At 47.8% G+C, this 17,969-nt stretch overlaps 1 protein-coding gene and 4 non-coding genes across 5 annotated transcripts in view; all 5 read left to right on the top strand.

Annotated features, from left to right (window-relative positions):
* Positions 1–17,969, top strand: part of LOC143834275 (carnitine O-acetyltransferase-like) — a 52,780-nt gene that overhangs the window by 4,234 nt on the left and 30,577 nt on the right. Inside the window, 2 exon segments of the mRNA XM_077330950.1 lie at positions 7,912–8,133; positions 8,786–8,904. Coding sequence (XP_077187065.1) covers positions 7,912–8,133; positions 8,786–8,904 — 341 coding nt within the window.
* TRNAC-GCA (transfer RNA cysteine (anticodon GCA)) lies at positions 13,957–14,028 on the top strand. Its single transcript has one exon. It is a non-coding gene; the product is annotated as a tRNA-Cys (tRNA).
* Positions 15,443–15,514, top strand: TRNAC-GCA (transfer RNA cysteine (anticodon GCA)). Its single transcript has one exon. It is a non-coding gene; the product is annotated as a tRNA-Cys (tRNA).
* Positions 16,944–17,015, top strand: TRNAC-GCA (transfer RNA cysteine (anticodon GCA)). The gene has a single exon. It is a non-coding gene; the product is annotated as a tRNA-Cys (tRNA).
* TRNAC-GCA (transfer RNA cysteine (anticodon GCA)) lies at positions 17,623–17,694 on the top strand. The gene has a single exon. It is a non-coding gene; the product is annotated as a tRNA-Cys (tRNA).

Raw genomic sequence — 17,969 nt, 5'->3', positions numbered from 1 at the left:
CTACCGACCGCCTGACCAACGAGAGGATGTGGATGCTGCACTTTGTGAGCAGCTTGAGAAAATATCCAAACGGCAGGACCTTGTCATCATGGGTGACTTCAATTTCCCAGATGTGTGCTGGGAAACAAACTCTGCGAAGCGTCCTCAGTCATGCAAGTTTCTGACCTGCCTGGCTGACAATTTCATTTATCAAATGGTAGATGAACCCACAAGAGGTTCAGCCATACTGGACTTAATACTGACCAACAGGCAAGAGTTGGTGGATGAGGTGAAGGAGGTGGGGACCCTAGGGGGAAGTGACCATGTCCTCATAGAATTCCTTTTGAGATGGGGAGCCAAGGAAGCTTGTAGCCAGACGCGGATGTTGGATTTTCGTAGGGCAAACTTTAATAAACTCAGATACATGATGAGTGTCATACCATGGACGAGAATGCTGGAAGGGAAGGGAGCATGTGAAGGGTGGGCGCTAATCAAACAAGAGCTATTGCATGCTCAATCAATGACTATTCCAGAAATACGAAAACACTGCAGGAGCTCTAAGAAGCCTATTTGGATGAACAGAGAACTTCAAGAGGAACTAAGAAAGAAAAGGAAAATGTTCAGGAAATGGAGGGAAGGACAGAGCTCTAAAGAAGAGTACCTACAGGTTACTAGGCACTGTAGATCAATCATCAGAAAGGCCAAAGCTGAGAGTGAGCTAAGATTGGCCAGGGAAGCCCATTGTAACAAGAAAAGATTTTTCAGTTACGTGAGGAGCAAACGTAAAGTAAAGGAGGCAATAGGCCCGCTGTTGGGTGCGGATGGACAAACTCTAACGAAAGATGCAGAGAAAGCAGAAAGGCTTAGTGCCTATTTTACATCTGTTTTTTCCCACAGGTCTAAGTGTTTAGGCACATCTAGAGATGGCTGTAGCCAAAGGATAGTGTCTGGGTGGCAGGTTAACATGGATAGAGAGGTGGTCGAGAGGCATTTAGCTGCACTGGATGAGTTCAAATCCCCTGGTCCAGATGAAATGCACCCAAGAGTACTCAAAGAACTTTCCAGAGAACTTGCACAGCCCTTGTCCATCATCTTCGGAACCTCTTTAAGGACTGGAGATGTCCCGGAGGACTGGAAAAGAGCAAACGTTATTCCAATCTTCAAAAAAGGGAGGAAGGATGACCCGGGAAACTACAGACCAGTGAGTCTGACCTCTGTTGTGGGGAAGATAATGGAGCAGATATTAAAGGGAGCGATCTGCAAACATCTGGAGGACAATTTGGTGATCCAAGGAAGTCAGCATGGATTTGTCTCCAACAGGTCCTGCCAGACCAACCTAGTTTCCTTTTTTGACCAAGTAACAGGTTTGCTGGATCGGGGAAATTTGGTTGATGTCATTTACTTGGATTTTAGTAAAGCTTTTGACAAGGTTCCCCATGATGTTCTGATGGATAAGTTGAAGGACTGCAATCTGGATTTTCAGATCGTTAGGTGGATAGGGAATTGGTTAGAGAACCGCACTCAAAGAGTTGTTGTCAATGGTGTTTCATCAGACTGGAGAGAGGTGAGTAGCGGGGTACCTCAGGGTTCGGTGCTCGGCCCGGTACTTTTTAACATATTTATTAATGATCTAGATGAGGGGGTGGAGGGACTACTCATCAAGTTTGCAGATGACACCAAATTGGGAGGACTGGCAAATACTCCGGAAGATAGAGACAGAGTTCAACGAGATCTGAACACAATGGAAAAATGGGCAAATGAGAACAAGATGCAATTTAATAAAGATAAGTGTAAAGTTCTGCATCTGGGTCAGAAAAATGAAAAGCATGCCTACTGGATGGGGGATACGCTTCTAGGTAGCACTGTGTGTGAACGAGACCTTGGGGTACTTGTGGATTGTAAACTAAACATGAGCAGGCAGTGTGATGCAGCGGTAAAAAAGGCAAATGCCATTTTGGGCTGTATCAACAGAGGCATCACATCAAAATCACAAGATGTCATAGTCCCATTGTATACGGCACTGGTCAGACCACACCTGGAGTACTGTGTGCAGTTCTGGAGGCCTCACTTCAAGAAGGACATCGATAAAATTGAAAGGGTACAGAGGAGAGCGACAAAGATGATCTGGGGCCAAGGGACCAAGCCCTATGAAGATAGGTTGAGGGACTTGGGAATGTTCAGCCTGGAGAAAAGGAGGTTGAGAGGGGACATGATAGCCCTCTTTAAGTATTTGAAAGGTTGTCACTTGGAGGAGGGCAGGATGCTGTTTCTGCTGGCTGCAGAGGAGAGGACACGCAGTAATGGGTTTAAACTTCAAGTACAACGATATAGGCTAGATATCAGGAAAAAGTTTTTCTCAGTCAGAGTCGTTCAGCAGTGGAATAGGCTGCCTAAGGAGGTGGTGAGTGCCCCCTCACTGGAAGTCTTCAAGCAAAGGTTGGATACACACTTTTCTTGGATGCTTTAGGATGCTTTGGGCTGATCCTGCGTTGAGCAGGGGGTTGGACTAGATGGCCTGTATGGCCCCTTCCAACTCTATGATTCTATGATTCTATGATTCTATGAAACCCCCACCCATATCTGTACACCGCCCGTGGCGCCGCGGGCGCCACGGACTAAATAATCTGTACACCGCCCGTGGCGCCGCGGGCGCCACGGACTAAATAAAACAGTAAGGGGTTCTGGGGCGGGATGTGTCCGGGATGAGGAAGGGTCCAGATTGGACCCTTCCTCATGACAGACAACCGGAGGGACCAATCGGCAGGCGCAAAGCGCCTGCCGATTGGTCCCTCCGATTCCCAGCCTGTAGGAGCCTTTCGCAGCCCCAAGCCGAGAGCCAGCAGAAAAAAAAACCCTGTAGGAGCCTTTCGCAGCCCCAAGCCGAGAGCCAGCAGAAAAAAAACCCTGTAGGAGCCTTTCGCAGCCCCAAGCCGAGAGCCAGCAGAAAAAAAACCCTGTAGGAGCCTTTCGCAGCCCCAAGCCGAGAGCCAGCAGAAAAAAAACCCTGTAGGAGCCTTTCGCAGCTCCAAGCCGGCACGCCCACGAGAGCCAGCAGAAAAACATTAACCCTGTAGGAGCCTTTCGCAGCCCCAAGCCGAGAGCCAGCAGAAAAAAAAACCCTGTAGGAGCCTTTCGCAGCCCCAAGCCGAGAGCCAGCAGAAAAAAAACCCTGTAGGAGCCTTTCGCAGCCCCAAGCCGAGAGCCAGCAGAAAAAAAACCCTGTAGGAGCCTTTCGCAGCCCCAAGCCGAGAGCCAGCAGAAAAAAAACCCTGTAGGAGCCTTTCGCAGCTCCAAGCCGGCACGCCCACGAGAGCCAGCAGAAAAACATTAACCCTGTTGGAGCCTTTCGCAGCCCCAAGCCGAGAGCCAGCAGAAAAAAAACCCTGTAGGAGCCTTTCGCAGCTCCAAGCCGAGAGCCAGCAGAAAAAAAACCCTGTAGGAGCCTTTCGCAGCTCCAAGCCGAGATCCAGCAGAAAAAAAACCCTGTAGGAGCCTTTCGCAGCTCCAAGCCGGCACGCCCACGAGAGCCAGCAGAAAAACATTAACCCTGTAGGAGGCTTTCGCAGCCCCAAGCCGAGAGCCAGCAGAAAAAAAAACCCTGTAGGAGCCTTTCGCAGCCCCAAGCCGAGAGCCAGCAGAAAAAAAAACCCTGTAGGAGCCTTTCGCAGCCCCAAGCCGAGAGCCAGCAGGAAAAAAAAACCTGTAGGAGCCTTTCGCAGCCCCAAGCCGAGAGCCAGCAGAAAAAAAACCCTGTAGGAGCCTTTCGCAGCCCCAAGCCGAGAGCCAGCAGAAAAAAAACCCTGTAGGAGCCTTTCGCAGCTCCAAGCCGAGAGCCAGCAGGAAAAAAAACCCTGTAGGAGCCTTTCGCAGCCCCAAGCCGAGAGGCAGCAGGAAAAAAAACCCTGTAGGAGCCTTTCGCAGCCCCAAGCCGAGAGCCAGCAGAAAAAAAAACCCTGTAGGAGCCTTTCGCAGCCCCAAGCCGAGAGCCAGCAGGAAAAAAAACCCTGTAGGAGCCTTTCGCAGCTCCAAGCCGAGAGCCAGCAGAAAAAAAAACCTGTAGGAGCCTTTCGCAGCCCCAAGCCGAGAGCCAGCAGAAAAAAAAACCCTGTAGGAGCCTTTCGCAGCCCCAAGCCGAGAGCCAGCAGGAAAAAAAACCCTGTAGGAGCCTTTCGCAGCTCCAAGCCGGCACGCCCACGAGAGCCAGCAGAAAAACATTAACCCTGTAGGAGCCTTTCGCAGCTCCAAGCCGAGAGCCAGCAGAAAAAAAACCCTGTAGGAGCCTTTCGCAGCCCCAAGCCGAGAGCCAGCAGAAAAAAAACCCTGTAGGAGCCTTTCGCAGCTCCAAGCCGAGAGCCAGCAGGAAAAAAAACCCTGTAGGAGCCTTTCGCATCTCCAAGCCGGCACGCCCACGAGAGCCAGCAGAAAAGCATTAACCCTGTAGGAGCCTTTCGCAGCTCCAAGCCGAGAGGCAGCAGAAAAAAAACCCTGTAGGAGCCTTTCGCAGCTCCAAGCCGAGAGCCAGCAGAAAAAAAAAAACCCTGGAGGAGCCTTTCGCCGCTTCAAGCCGGCGCCTTGGGAGCCCCGGCAGCCGCCCACAGCGCAGCTGCTGGGTGCTCCCTGCCCTCATGGCCCCAGAACACAATGGAGCCGCCGGGAAAGCCGCAGAAGAACAAAAAAATGCAGAGGAGCCGCCACAGCCCAGCGCACCACACCTGGGACTCCCGCCTCCTCTTTCAGGTAGCCTGTCCCTCGCTCTGTCCCTCGCCTGCCGCTCGCTCTGGTCCCCACCTGCTAGCGCCCATTGTCTTCTTCATACAATGGGCTTTTTTACTAGTATATATATATATGGCTTTCTCAACAAGTGTGCAAGCAGCAAAACTTTGTGTTGGTCTGAAAAGTACACCTGGACTCCAAATCTGTTCTGCTGCTTCAAACCAACACAGTGACTTACCTGGATCTTATCTTCATAGAGAATTTTCAGGATATTCCCCACCCTTTTTGTGTGCCTTAGCCATCAATGCAGACTTTTAAGATTGGTTTTAATTCAAAGGGGGGGGGGGGAAATACCACAACAACATAAAGCGAAAGGATACCTTAACAAAAGACATAGGTATTGTAGCACAGGTTTACAAGCTATCTCAGTCTGCTGCTGGGCATCTTTCCTATTCCGCAAATCAATTAATTCTATCAGTGGATAAATCTACAAGCATTTTTGTATCCATTAGTGAGCTAACTGGGCTCTTTGTTTCTCGCTTCCAGCGTCTCACAAAACCAGTTCTGGCTGCCAAGATGCAGTATAATGCAGTAGAGTGAAGGGGTTTACCTGTGGTACATAATTAAGCAACAAGGCCTCAATTGACAGGGATAGACTTAATCAGAAACTGGCTTTCATAGAATCATAGAGTTGGAAGGGACTCCAAGGGTCATCTAGTCCAACCCCCTGCACAATTCAGGAACTCACAACTACTTGCCTACCCACAGTGACCCCAATTTCATGCCCCCGTGAACCTCCCCTTCCAAAAATCTCCAGAATTCAGCCTAGCTTGGAGAGAATTCGCCTACCATCCCACAGTGGCGTTCAGCAATTCCCTGGATATGGAAGGAAGGGCCACAAGAGTCAAATAATGTTACATCCCTTCCTGCCCACCCACTCTCAATCTGCCTAAGTTCATTGCATCTGAGTAAATATGGCAGGTTTTTGTTTACGGAGAAGTGAAAGTCTGCCTCAGTGATTTACAATACCAACACTTAATTGCTCAATTCCCATAAACTTTAGTTTATGCGGTTACGTTACCACTGAGGTAACATTTTCAAGAAGTTCTCCTTAAACCGAGAAGACACCATGAATTTAGAGCTAAAAGACGATATGCACCTCCTAGGTTTCACTAGGGGTAGTCTGACACAAATCCTTTTCCCATTTATTTGAACATTTTGTTCAGTGTCCAGTTCTGTATTGCAAAGAACGCTTACTGTATTTCTTACTAGGTGACCATGGTCTCCCATGTTGATTTTTTTCTAGTTCTGAACGCTTAAATTGATACCCTCACCCAATTTTCTTTACCCATTCTTTAAAAAATTGCAGATATTCAAATGGGTTTCTTTTTGTTTCTATGGGTTTTGAAACCCATCCAGAGTGTGTACAGGGAGTAAATAAACCCCCCCCCCTTTTTTTGGAGGGGGCTGTATTGGCTTCTCTTCCTTTAATCAAAGAGCCCATTCACTCCTCCCTGGTAGCAATTTTGTGCTTGAAATGGGGCCTAGTCACTTTTTGGTAGCTCACTCACATCACCCTCTCATAAATTTCTAAAAAGTGCCTGGAAGGTCAACAAAGTTAGGGCCCCCTAACTTCTATACCAGACTACTGTGGTGATTAATCTGTGAGCTATGTCTTGACAATCTCTAGCAGGATAAAAAGGAGATTCCTTCGTTAAAATTACAGATTTTAGCTGTGTTGCAAATCTTATGGGGGAAGGAGCATCGGGGCTGTTTCACACATGTAGTGACAGGTTTTCATTCATGCATGCATGTATGGGTGGGCCCATAGTGTGTGGGTCTCTCCCCCCCCCCCACAAAGTACGAGAGCTCAAGGGCATCCAGTGAATCTGATGGACAGTAGATTTGAGAGTATCAAAAGAACATGCAGCTTTACACAATGAGCGATTAGAACGTGGAATTTGCTGTCAGAGGATATTGTGGTGATTACAGGCACGGACAGATTTAGAAGGGGATTAGATCGATTCAGGGAGGCCTGGTCTATCCGTCGCTACAAACTGTGGTGACTAAAGGGAAATGCCATTCAGAAGTGCTAAACCTTTGAATCCCAGAGCTAGGAAGCAGCGTCAAGGGAAGGCCTCAGCCTTTATGCCCTGCTGTTGGCTATCTAGAGGCAGGAGAGGAATGGGAAGGCGACTGTAAGCCGCTTTGAGCCTCCTTTGGGTAGGGAAAAGCGGCATATAAGAACCAACTCCTTCTTCTTCTTCTTCTTCTTCTTCTCCTCCTTCTTCTCCTCCTTCATCTCCTCCTTCTCCTCCTTCTCCTCCTTCTTCTTCTTGGCTGTGTGTGAGACAGGATGCTGGATGCTGGACTAGATGGATCACCGGTCTGACCCAGCAAGGATCACCTTATGGTCCGAGGAAGGACATCTTCCTGTGATATTGCTAACATGTACGAGAGGGATGAGAACGCTGTGAGAGCCGGGAAATGTTTGGGCCACAGAAGGAGGCCTGTAAATCCAACAACTCTCTTGAAAGGAAGCGACTGTCATAGTTTCTCAATCCAGCCTGCCTTACAGGTGGTTGTGAAGACGAAATGGGTGGGACCAATTACACTGAACGTCTTGGAAGATGGGTATCATGTAAATATGTGGTGCGGACACACCGGTTGCTAGCTTGTACATGCTAACAGCATGTCCTGTAACAAGCCAGCTTGGTGTCGTGCTTAGGAGTGCGGACTTCTAATCTGGTGAGCGGGTTTGAACCTGCGCTCCCCCACATGCAGCCAGCTGGGTGACCTTGGGCTCGCCACGGCACTGAGAAAACTGCTCTGACTGAGCAGGAATATCAAGGCTCTCTCAGCCTCACCCACCCCACAGGGGGTCTGTTGTGGGGAGAGGAAAGGGAAGGCAATTATAAGCCGCTTTGAGACTCCTTCAGGTAGAGAAAAGCGGCATATAAGAACCAACTCTTCCTCTTTTTCCTTTTCTTCTTCCTCTTCCTCTACCACTACTATTACTCTGCTGTTGTTTAGTGTTTGTATTAAATCAGCCTGATTTGATGGGAGAGAATTTTGTCCTGGCTGTTTTATATTTGAGGCGGAGAAAAGCTTTGTTGAGCTGAAATTTACCATTTCTGTCAGCCTGTATTTTGCCTTAGCCTCAGTGGAAAAGGTAAACTGGAAGTAAACAAACAAACACGGCCTCCTTCTCTCTTCTAGGCCCTCCACTCCAGAAATGCATCCACGTTCCCCCTCACTCAGCAGCCCTTGCCCCCTCTGGGCCAAACCTTGGCTCGATATCTGCGTTCTCTGGAGCCCTTGGTGAGCCCTGAGGAATTGGAACAGTCAAAGGAGCTGGTGGCTGAATTTGGGGCTCCTGGAGGAGAAGGGGACAGACTCCAGGCCCGGCTGCAGCGTCGGGCAGCTCGCATGGAGAACTGGGTAAGGAATAAGGGAGTCTGGCAGAGGGGGGTTGAAATGTATAGACCATAAAGTGGAAATAGGCAGCTGGTGGGTCAAGAGGCTCCTATCAACACCTCTGTAGATCTCATGATGCCATTTTCCTTGGCTACCTTCTCACTCCCTGGGAAAAGGGTCTTATAAATCATGTACGTTTTATTTGTTTATGAATTTATATGCCGCCCTTCCCTGACAGTTCAGGGTGGCTCACAGGTTGTAAGCTGCTTTGAGACTCCTTTGGGCAGTGTAAAGTGGGGTATAAAAAAACAACTCTTCTTCTGATTAGTGTCCAGAACGGTTGCATCTTGACACATTTCCACTGGAGGTGGAAACAAAAACCATACACTATGGTTTAAAGCAGTGTTCCCCAACCACCGAGCCATGGAGGCCTCAGTACCGGGCTGCAGCAGGGGGGGGAGGCGCACCTGCTGGTTTGTGGGTGCCAGCGTGCCTCCCTCTCCTCCCAGGTCCCCGGGCCTCCCCCCCCCCCCCCGCCGGTCCCCAGCTCGAAAAAGGTTGGGGACCACTGCTTTAAAGGTCTCCGATATACTGGAGAAAGGTCAGAGAGGGTTGCTCATGGTGGTTTTGTATCCCTTCTTTCTATGGGTAATCTAATTTCTTTTTTCCATCCCAGATCACGGACTGGTGGGTCCAGTCGGCCTACCTAGAAAGCCGGCTCCCCTTGGCTGTACACTCCAGCCCGGCTGTGGTGCTGCCCAAACAGGATTTTAATGACTGGAAAGGCCAGCTGAGGTAAGAAGGAAGAGGGACAGAGAGAAGGTTGAGGCAGGCCTTAGGGTGCGGGGGCTGGCGGCCTCAGGGGGAGGCAGAACTGGGAAGGGATCATAGAGGCCATCTAGTTCAACCCCCTGCTCAGTGCAGGACCTGCCTAAAACATCCCTGAGAAACATCTGTACAGCCGCTGCTTGAATGTCTGTGGAGGGGAGCTCACCACCTCTTTAGGTAGCCCATTCCACTGCTGAACCACTCTGACTGTGAAAATTTCATTCCTGATATCTAGTTGGTATTGTTTTATAGTTGAAATCCATTATTGAGTGTCCTATCCTCTGCTGCCAACAGGAACTTTTCCCTGACTTCCTCTAAGGCAGGGGTAGTCAGCCTGTGGTCCTCCAGATGTTCATGGACTACAATTCCCATGAGCCCCCACCAGCAAACATTGGTGGGGGCTCATGGGAATTGTAGTTCATGGACATCTGGAGGATCACAGGCTGACTACCCCTGCTCTACGGGGCAACCTTTCAAATATTTAAAGAGAGCAATCATGTCCCCTTTCAACCTCCTCTTCTCCGGGTTGAACATTCCCAAGTCCCTCAGCCTTTCCTCATAGGGCTTGCTCTCCTCTGCGCCCTCTCAATTTTGTCCACGTGTTTTTTGAAGTGAGGCCTCCAGAACTGCACACAGGACTCCAGGCGGGGTCTGACCAATGCAGTATACAGCACGACTAGGACATCTTGCGATTTTGATGTGATGCCTCTGTTGATACAGCCCAAGACTGCATTTGCCTTCTTTGCCGCCACATCACACTGTGCTTACAGTCCACAAGTACCCCGAGATCTTGTTCACACACACTGCTACTCAGAAGTGTATCTCCCATCCAGTCTGCATGCTTCACATTTCCCCCACGCTATCTGACCCCAAGGCATAGCTGGCTTCATTAGGTAACTTGGGCCAGTGTCATTCCCTAGAATAGAGTTTAGGAACTGCCCTAACTTTTGGCGTAGTTGTCCCATCTGTCTAGCCTTGAGCAAAAAAGGCCTATTTTAGTTCTACTATCACCTTGAGATATTTAGACTGGGGATGCCAGTGACTGAACATGGGACCCCCGCCCAGTAAAACAGGATTCAGTATCCTTACAGCCCCTTCCCTTCAATTAATTTATTCCTTTTCATCCCCTTTGGAGACTGAAGATGACTATGGAGGATATACTCTGTGAAGGCTTCTGTTGAGGGGGCCTGATTTCTGATGATCCAGGATTGTGACTGTTTGGGTTTCTTAGATGCTTTCTGCCTTTTCGAAAACGTCTCAAGCTCTGGTTGTTCCCTCCTTTGAGCTGCCAGTTCTGTGGGGATTCTCTGTGTCACTTCTGTTCCAGTTTGGTGCAGTGGTTAGGAGTGCAGACTTCTAATCTGGCATGCCGGGTTCGATTCTGCTCTCTCCCACATGCAGCCAGCTGGGTGGCCTTGGGCTCGCCACGGCACTGATAAAACTGTTCTGACCGAGCAGGAATATCAGGGCTCTCTCAGCCTCACCCACCCCACAGGGTGTCTGTTGTGGGGAGAGGAAAGGGAAGGTGACTGTAAGCTGCTTTGAGACTCCTTTGGGTAGAGAAAAGCGGCATATAAGAACCAACTCTTCTTCTTCAGTAATATCAGGGCTCTCTCAGCTTCACCTCCCTCACAGGGGGTCTGTTGTGGGGAGAGGAATGGGAAGGCGACTGTAAGCTGCTTTGAGACTTCTTTGGGTAGAGAAACGTGGCATATAAGAACCAACTCCTCTTCTTCCTCTCTACTTCTGCGCTGAGAAGATAAGTTATGAGAGAAAAACAAGGAGGGAAGAGAACCATGTCTGCTGCCCTGAGGCCTGCAGATGAAGGAAATGTAATAAATAACAATTAAGAGCTAAGTACCCTTAGTAAAGACACTTGGGGTGTTCAAAGTACTTCAGGAAAAAAAATTAAAGCCTTCTATTGCTAATGGTCTTGGGCAATGAGTGTTGAATTTGAAGTGAAATTCGAACCTGAAACTTGTTGAGTCCTGCTTTGTTAACTGTTGGTAGCGGCTATTCTGCACTCTGTTGCGTAAAACAGGAGAATCATAACTTTGGGAAGGATGCCTGGCCTCATCCTGAGGTGGCAAGGCCATGCACAAGGGAAGGGTGGGAAAAGATTAAATAAAAGAAATAATCCAAAAAATTACTCATTGAATTAATCCTGAAGATGAAACTCAAATACTTTGGCCACCTCATGAGAAGGAAGGACTCCCTGGAGAAGAGCCTAATGCTGGGAGCGGTTGAGGGCAAAAGAAGAAGGGGACGACAGAGAATGAGGTGGCTGGATGGAGTCCCTGAAGCAGTAGGTGCAAATTTAAATGGACTCCGGGGAATGGTAGAGGACAGGAAGGCCTGGAGGATCATTGTCCATGGGTCGGACACGACTTCGCACCTAACAACAACAACAACTCATTGAATTAATGAAAACCTACTAACAAGTCCCCGAGATATAAAAACAATAGAAACTGTTTTAAACGTCAAGGAAAAGTGAGAAAAAATAAGTTTCATGAAGGTTCTAGAATGTATTGTAACCTCTTCCCCTTTATTAAAAATCCAGTCCACGGCCAGGAGGACATAATTAATTCACATCAGGCCCCGTGGCAATGCCTGCTATGAAATCTCAAATGCCAAAGAATTGGTGGGATGAGATTTCTCTGTGGTTGGGTTAGGTCTTTGGTGTTTTTTAAAAATCCTCCTTGCCCTTTCCCCTGCCTAACAATTATTCTAAAACAGTTATTCTAAAAAGTCGTAAACGATATTTATTCTAAAAGCCGTAAACGATACCTCTGTGTAAAATTAAGAATTGAAGAATTACACACACTTGCTTTATTGCCATAATTTATTTAGGTTTGCAGCCAGGAAATCAGACGGTGACTAAGACTGGGAAAGGACAGCCATGAGTGTAAGGATGTGTCACTGGTAACCAAGCTATTTATTATTTATTAAATTTATTCAGTTTCTATACTTCCCATCCCTCGTGGGTTCTGGGAGGTTAACAACACGCACAGTAAAATCACCGTCACAATCCTAAAACAATTTGTTGCAGCTATTAAAATTATTGCAATGATAAAATTCTAAGTTATAGCTTATATTCCTGGCGATGGTTTGTATTAGCTTCGGAGCTTGATGCCTTTCTCAAACGTGAGTGTGGCAGGAAATGATAAAGTGCCTAGTAGGAGGTTTATGTGCTTGTCTATCAGTATGTGAGTGTGTGTAGGGAGGCCATTGGTGTTCTGGGCCTCAACCATAGGTCAGGTGGAACAGCTCTGTCTTGCTGGCACTGCAGAGCCATTTTGGGTCCCGATCTCATTTCAGAGGCTGTTCCATAGAATCATAGAGTTGGAAAGGACCTCCTGGGTCATCTAGTCCAACCCCTTGCACTATGCAGGACACTCACATCCCTATCGCTCATCCACTGTCACCTGCCACCCCCTTGAGCCTTCACAGAATCAGCCTCTCCGTCAGATGGCTCTCCAGCCTCTGTTTTAAAATCTCCAAAGATGGAGAACCCACCACCTCCCAATTCGAGTCCAGGAGCACCTTAGAATCCAACTGGATTTTCAAGGTACAAGCATTTTGAGGGTCAAATCTTCAGAGAAAGGGAGCGTTGAGAGCCAGTTTGGTGTCGTGGTTAGGAGTGCGGACTTCTAATCTGGCATGCCGGGTTTGGTTGTGCACTCCCCCACATGCAGTCAGCTGGGTGACCTTGGTCTCGCCACGGCACTGAGAAAGATGTTCTGACTGAGCAGGAATATCAGGGCTCTCTCAGCCTCACCTCCCTCACAGGGTGTCTGTTGTGGGGAGAGGAAAGGGAAGGCAATTGTGAGCCACTTTGAGATTCCTTCGGCGAGAGGAAAGCGGCATATAAGAACCAACTCCTCCTCTTCCTCCTCCTCCTCCTCCTAAAAACTCACACCCCCAAAATCTTATTGGTCTCCAAGAGCTACTGAACATAGCTGTTCTCCTGCAGACCGACACAGCTGCCCCGTAAAACGTTCCGTGGTTGTCTTTATCTTCTTAGAGAGGCACCCACCCCTCTGTGCTGTGGCAGCCGATGGACACACCGGCTATCGGAGAGGTGCTTCTCCTCGAGCCTTAGAGGCTGCCCCTCTGTTAACGTAGCCTAGATATCATTTAACTATTCCCACCCTTTCTCTTCCCCAGTGAGGACCCAAAGTGGCTTGCAACTTCCTTTCGTGCTTCCCCCCTGCTCTGGAAGGTGGCAAGGCTAGGAAAGGGTGTCTGCAGATTCCCCAGGTTACACCAAGGCACAGACAAATCTGTGTACCGATGAGAGGGCTCTGCCAAAGCTGTGGGAGTGACGTTCACTCTGAGCGGGAGAGAGTTAAAGAGCTCTTTAGTAGTTGTGGGAAATGATTCTCGAACTCATGAACCCTGCGGAAGGGTTGATGATGAACCCCTGGACCACCAGTTGCCAATTTCAGCTTTATGGTCTGCATGTCTCTTCCTCTTCCCCCAAACTCCCAGGGGTCTCTTGCACTAGCCACCTTTCTAGCAATGTCACATGTGTCTGTAGTAATGAGTTTCCTGCATTCTGCAGGGGGTTGGACTAGATGACCTTGGAGATCCCTTCCAACTCTTATGATTCTATGATAACTCATTTTCATCTCACCTTTAACCCCAAGATCCTTTTTGCAGGTACTACTACTGCCATGCCAAGCAGTCCCTGTCATATACCTGTACATTAAATTCTTTTTGCCTAAATGCAAAAAAAAAAAAACCCACTTTCCATGTCTTGGATTTCATGTTGCCATTCTCAACTCAGCAGCTTTGGAATGCGTCCAGGTGGTGCAGGCTGACTAACAATGTTTAGAGAGGAATTAATCCAAATATGTAACTAGTTAAGCAAGACGTACAATGAAATATAATTGTCGTTTCTGTGGGTGGAAAATAATTAGAATAGCTAACAACCTGTTAGTGTCTGTAGATCAGACAAGGCCATGTGGACAAACCAGTATTCTTAACTTAGATGTCTTAGTAAGAAGGCAGCGTGCCGGGGGTATAGCTCAGCGGTAGAGCATTTGACTGCAGATCAAGAGGTCCCTGGTTCAAGTCCGGGTGCCCCCTCTTTTTAACAAGCAAATTTATATTTATTAAGCCATCCCTGTTCTAAATAAGTCATTGGGGGTTAATTAAAAACAAAAACTTTTACTAGAGGTACATGAGAGTGAATGATGAAGCAGATTCTGTATCATTATCTAGTGTTCATTGTAACAGACATTTATAATTTAGGGATAGAGCTCTATTGATAGAGCATTTGATGGCACACCAAGGGGTTCTTGCTTCATATCCTAGTCTCCCTCCCCCCTCACACACACTCTGCTGCAGTCATCTGGGGAGAACAACATTTTTAAATTTTAGTTTGTGCAATCCTCAAAGATAAAATTTAGAAACACAAGCTACTTGATTGGGAACGAGGTTGTATTTCCTATGCATGGTAAGAAAAACAAAGAACAGTATTGTTACTTGTTCTATAAATAAGCATCCTTTCTCCAAATTTTGACCCCAGATGGAGGGATGGGAATGAATCAGTTCATAAGCCAAAATGTGTGAGAAATCACCCCAAATATTTCAGGTACTTTTTGTTTGGGCGGAGGTTGAGCCATTTAAAGCTAGCAGTTGAGAAGGGCAATCCACTTGTCAGTGTTAGGTTTAAATGGCTGCGAGCCACTTAATCTATTCCTTTTGCTTCCTCCCTTCCAAGGCGGGGGAGGGGGGCGAAATGGACTGCTGAAGTGGCTGCCAGCCTAATAACAGTCATTTCAGTGGTCCATTTCACTTCCCCCCACTTCTAAGCAGAGAGAGGTAAAATGGACCAGCCCAACCTGGACAGTTCGTTTGGCGGATTTTGGCTCATTTCAGGGGTTCGGTTTGGGAACACCCCAAAACGAATGGGAATTTTCAAATTGATGCCCATCCCTACTTAGAAGTTCATTAGCTTAGCAAAGCCCCACACCCCAGATGTTCATAGCCTACAATTCCCATGAGCCCCTGCTTCTGGGCATCTGGAGAGCCAGTTTGGCCACCTTTGTACAAGCTGAAGCTACCAGTCTTCAAGGGCAGCCCTATGTGGAGGAATCTAGTAGTCTATCAAGGAGAACCATGGCTAGATCATGCTTCTGAAGGAAGGGCAGTGGCTGGTGGGACATGTGAAGGTCGGAAGTCTGTTATTGGTCAAGCAGCCTCATGCTTACCAATACCAGTGTGCAAACTAAAAGCAGTTTTGGGTATGCTCTTGGTATGCATAAAAATAAAAGTGAGGCCCAGTATCTCTGCTGGCTGTTTAACAGCACAGTCTGGAATATATCTCAGAACTCTTTGTAAAGCATTGGTATCTAGTGGGTCATTCCTCAGGAGATGTTCATATAGAAAAGATTACTGTACAAGTAGGAAGGCAGTGATGCTTCGAGGCTTGGCAGGGAACTATGTGGCCAAACCAGTGTGCATAACTAGGCGTCATGATGAGCTCAGTTTGTGTGCTGGGGGTATAGCTCAGCGGTAGAGCATTTGACTGCAGATCAAGAGGTCCCTGGTTCAAGTCCGGGTGCCCCCTCTTTTTAAACAGGCGAGACATATTTATTAAGCCCTGGGCAGTAAACAGTAATGACTGGGGAGGGGAATGGCAAATCCACCCTGTATTGAGTCTGCCAAGAAAATGCTAGAGGGCGTCACCCCAAGAGTCAGACATGACTCGTTGCTTGCCCAAGGGATACCTTTACCTTTAATTCAAAATATTCATGGTGTCTAAAAAAGTTTTTAAATCTTTTACCAGAGATACACAAGAGTGAATGATGAGACAAATCCTGTATCACTAACGAGAGTTCATTGTACCAAATTTGGGGTAAATTTTAGAAAATTGTTACGGTACCTGTTAGTCCAAAGCAAGCATGCTTTCTCTGAGTCCTGAGCTTGGGAGTTCCTTGGTTTTGGCCACCAGTCATAAGGAGGGCAGGATCTTGACTGGCAAAATCCCACTGAGATAATCCTAGAACCTCCGAGGCCCTCTGCAATAACTCCAGTATGACTGGAATCATGGAGAACGATCCCTCTCGGGCTTAAGAAAGAAAGTTTGCTTTTATCCAGAAAATGTTAGCTCTTGAAGACACTCTCAGACTGACAAGATGTGTTCCCAGTAATCCCCATCAGCAAGCAGCTGTGCTGGTACATTTCGCAGCATCTCAAATTTGTCAGTCTTCAAGGACAGCCCTAGGTGGAGGACTCTGTAGAAGTCTAGCATGTTGAACCATGGCTGGATCATGCCTCTAAAGGAACGGCAGCAGCTGGTGGGTCATGTGAAGTTGGGATGAACCATGGCTGGATCACGCCTCTGAAGGAAGGGCAGCAGCTGGTGGGTCATGTGAAGTTGGGATGAACCATCGCTGGATCATGCCTCTGAAGGAAGGGCAGCAGCTGGTGGGTCATGTGAAGTTGGGATGAACCATGGCTGGATCACGCCTCTGAAGGAAGGGCAGCAGCTGGTGGGTCATGTGAAGTTGGGATGAACCATGGCTGGATCACGCCTCTGAAGGAAGGGCAGCAGCTGGTGGGCCATGTGAAGTTGGGAAGTCTGTTCCTGGCCAAGCAGCTTCATGCTTACCAGAAGAAGAAGAAGGAGAAGGAGAAGAGTTGGTTCTTATATGCTGCTTTTCTCTACACGAAGGAGTCTCAAAGCAACTTACATTCACCTTCCCTTTCCTCTCCCTTCCCTTGCAGTGTGCAAGCCAAAAACAATTTTGGATATGCTCTTGGTATGCATGGGGATAAAAGTGAGGCCCAGTATCTCTGCTGACTGTCTAACTGCACGGCGTGGAGTATATCTTTGTAAAGCATCAGCATCCAGTGGTTTATTCCTCAGGAGATGTTGATATGGAAAGAGCTACGGTAAAGGTCAAAAGGCAGTGATGCTTCAAGGTGTGTCAAGGAACTATGTGGCCAAACCAGTGTGCATAACTAGACGTCATGATGAGTTCAGTTTGTGTGCTGGGGGTATAGCTCAGCGGTAGAGCATTTGACTGCAGATCAAGAGGTCCCTGGTTCAACTCCGGGTGCCCCCTCTTTTTAAACGGGCAAGCTGGATTGATTAAGCCCTTTCTGCTTCAAAATATTTGTGGTGGGTACCAAAAGTTTTGAAGTCTTTTGCAGGAGATACGCAAGAGCAAATGGCAAGACTAAACCGAAAGCAGTTTTGGGTATGTCCTTAGTATGCGGTTTCTCAGTGGAACAGGCTTCCTCGGGAGGTGGTGGGTCCTCCATCTTTGGAAATTCTTAAACAGAGGCTGGATAGCCCTCTGACAGAGAGGCTGATTCTGTGAAGGCACTGATAAGACTGTTCTGACTGAGCAGTGATATCAGGGCTCTCTCAGCCTCACCCACCTCACAGGGTGTCTGTTGTGGGGAGAGGAAAGGGTATGCCCTTCGTATGCATAGGGATAAAAGTGAGACCCTAAATCTCTGCAGAGTTCTAAAATGCGCAGTCTAGATATACATCCTAGAACTCTCTGTGAAGCATAGATACCCAGTGGGTTATTCCTCAGGAGGTTTTCATAAGGAAAAGATTATTGTAAAAGTCAGAAGGCAATGATGCTTCAAGGTAGGGCAAGAAGCTACCTGGCCAAACCAGTGTGCATGACTGTACATCAAGGTGAGTTCAGTTTGTGTGCTGGGGGTATAGCTCAGCGGTAGAGCATTTGACTGCAGATCAAGAGGTCCCTGGTTCAACTCCGGGTGCCCCCTTGCTTTGTTTTTTTTTTTAAAGATGAAACTAAATCCAATTTGATGGTATTGGAGGGTGAAAATCCAACTACGTATGAGTAAAACCTAGAAGTAGTCAATGAAAACTGATGTGTAAATATTTGTTAGTAATTGGAGGGAAAATGTGGGACAGATCCAAGTATCCTTGTGTTCTTGGTGACATATATACCTGGATTCTGAGAGATTTCCTGCAGCATGTTTTACTGCGGTTCCAAAGACCTCTTGGTTAAATCCAGGTGCCCCCTGTTCTTAAGAAA

Source organism: Paroedura picta, chromosome 3 (assembly GCF_049243985.1).
Source record: "Paroedura picta isolate Pp20150507F chromosome 3, Ppicta_v3.0, whole genome shotgun sequence".
Taxonomy (NCBI): Eukaryota; Metazoa; Chordata; class Lepidosauria; order Squamata; family Gekkonidae; genus Paroedura; species Paroedura picta.
Note: the sequence above shows the minus strand (reverse complement) of the source record. Positions and strands in the feature narration are given on the sequence as shown.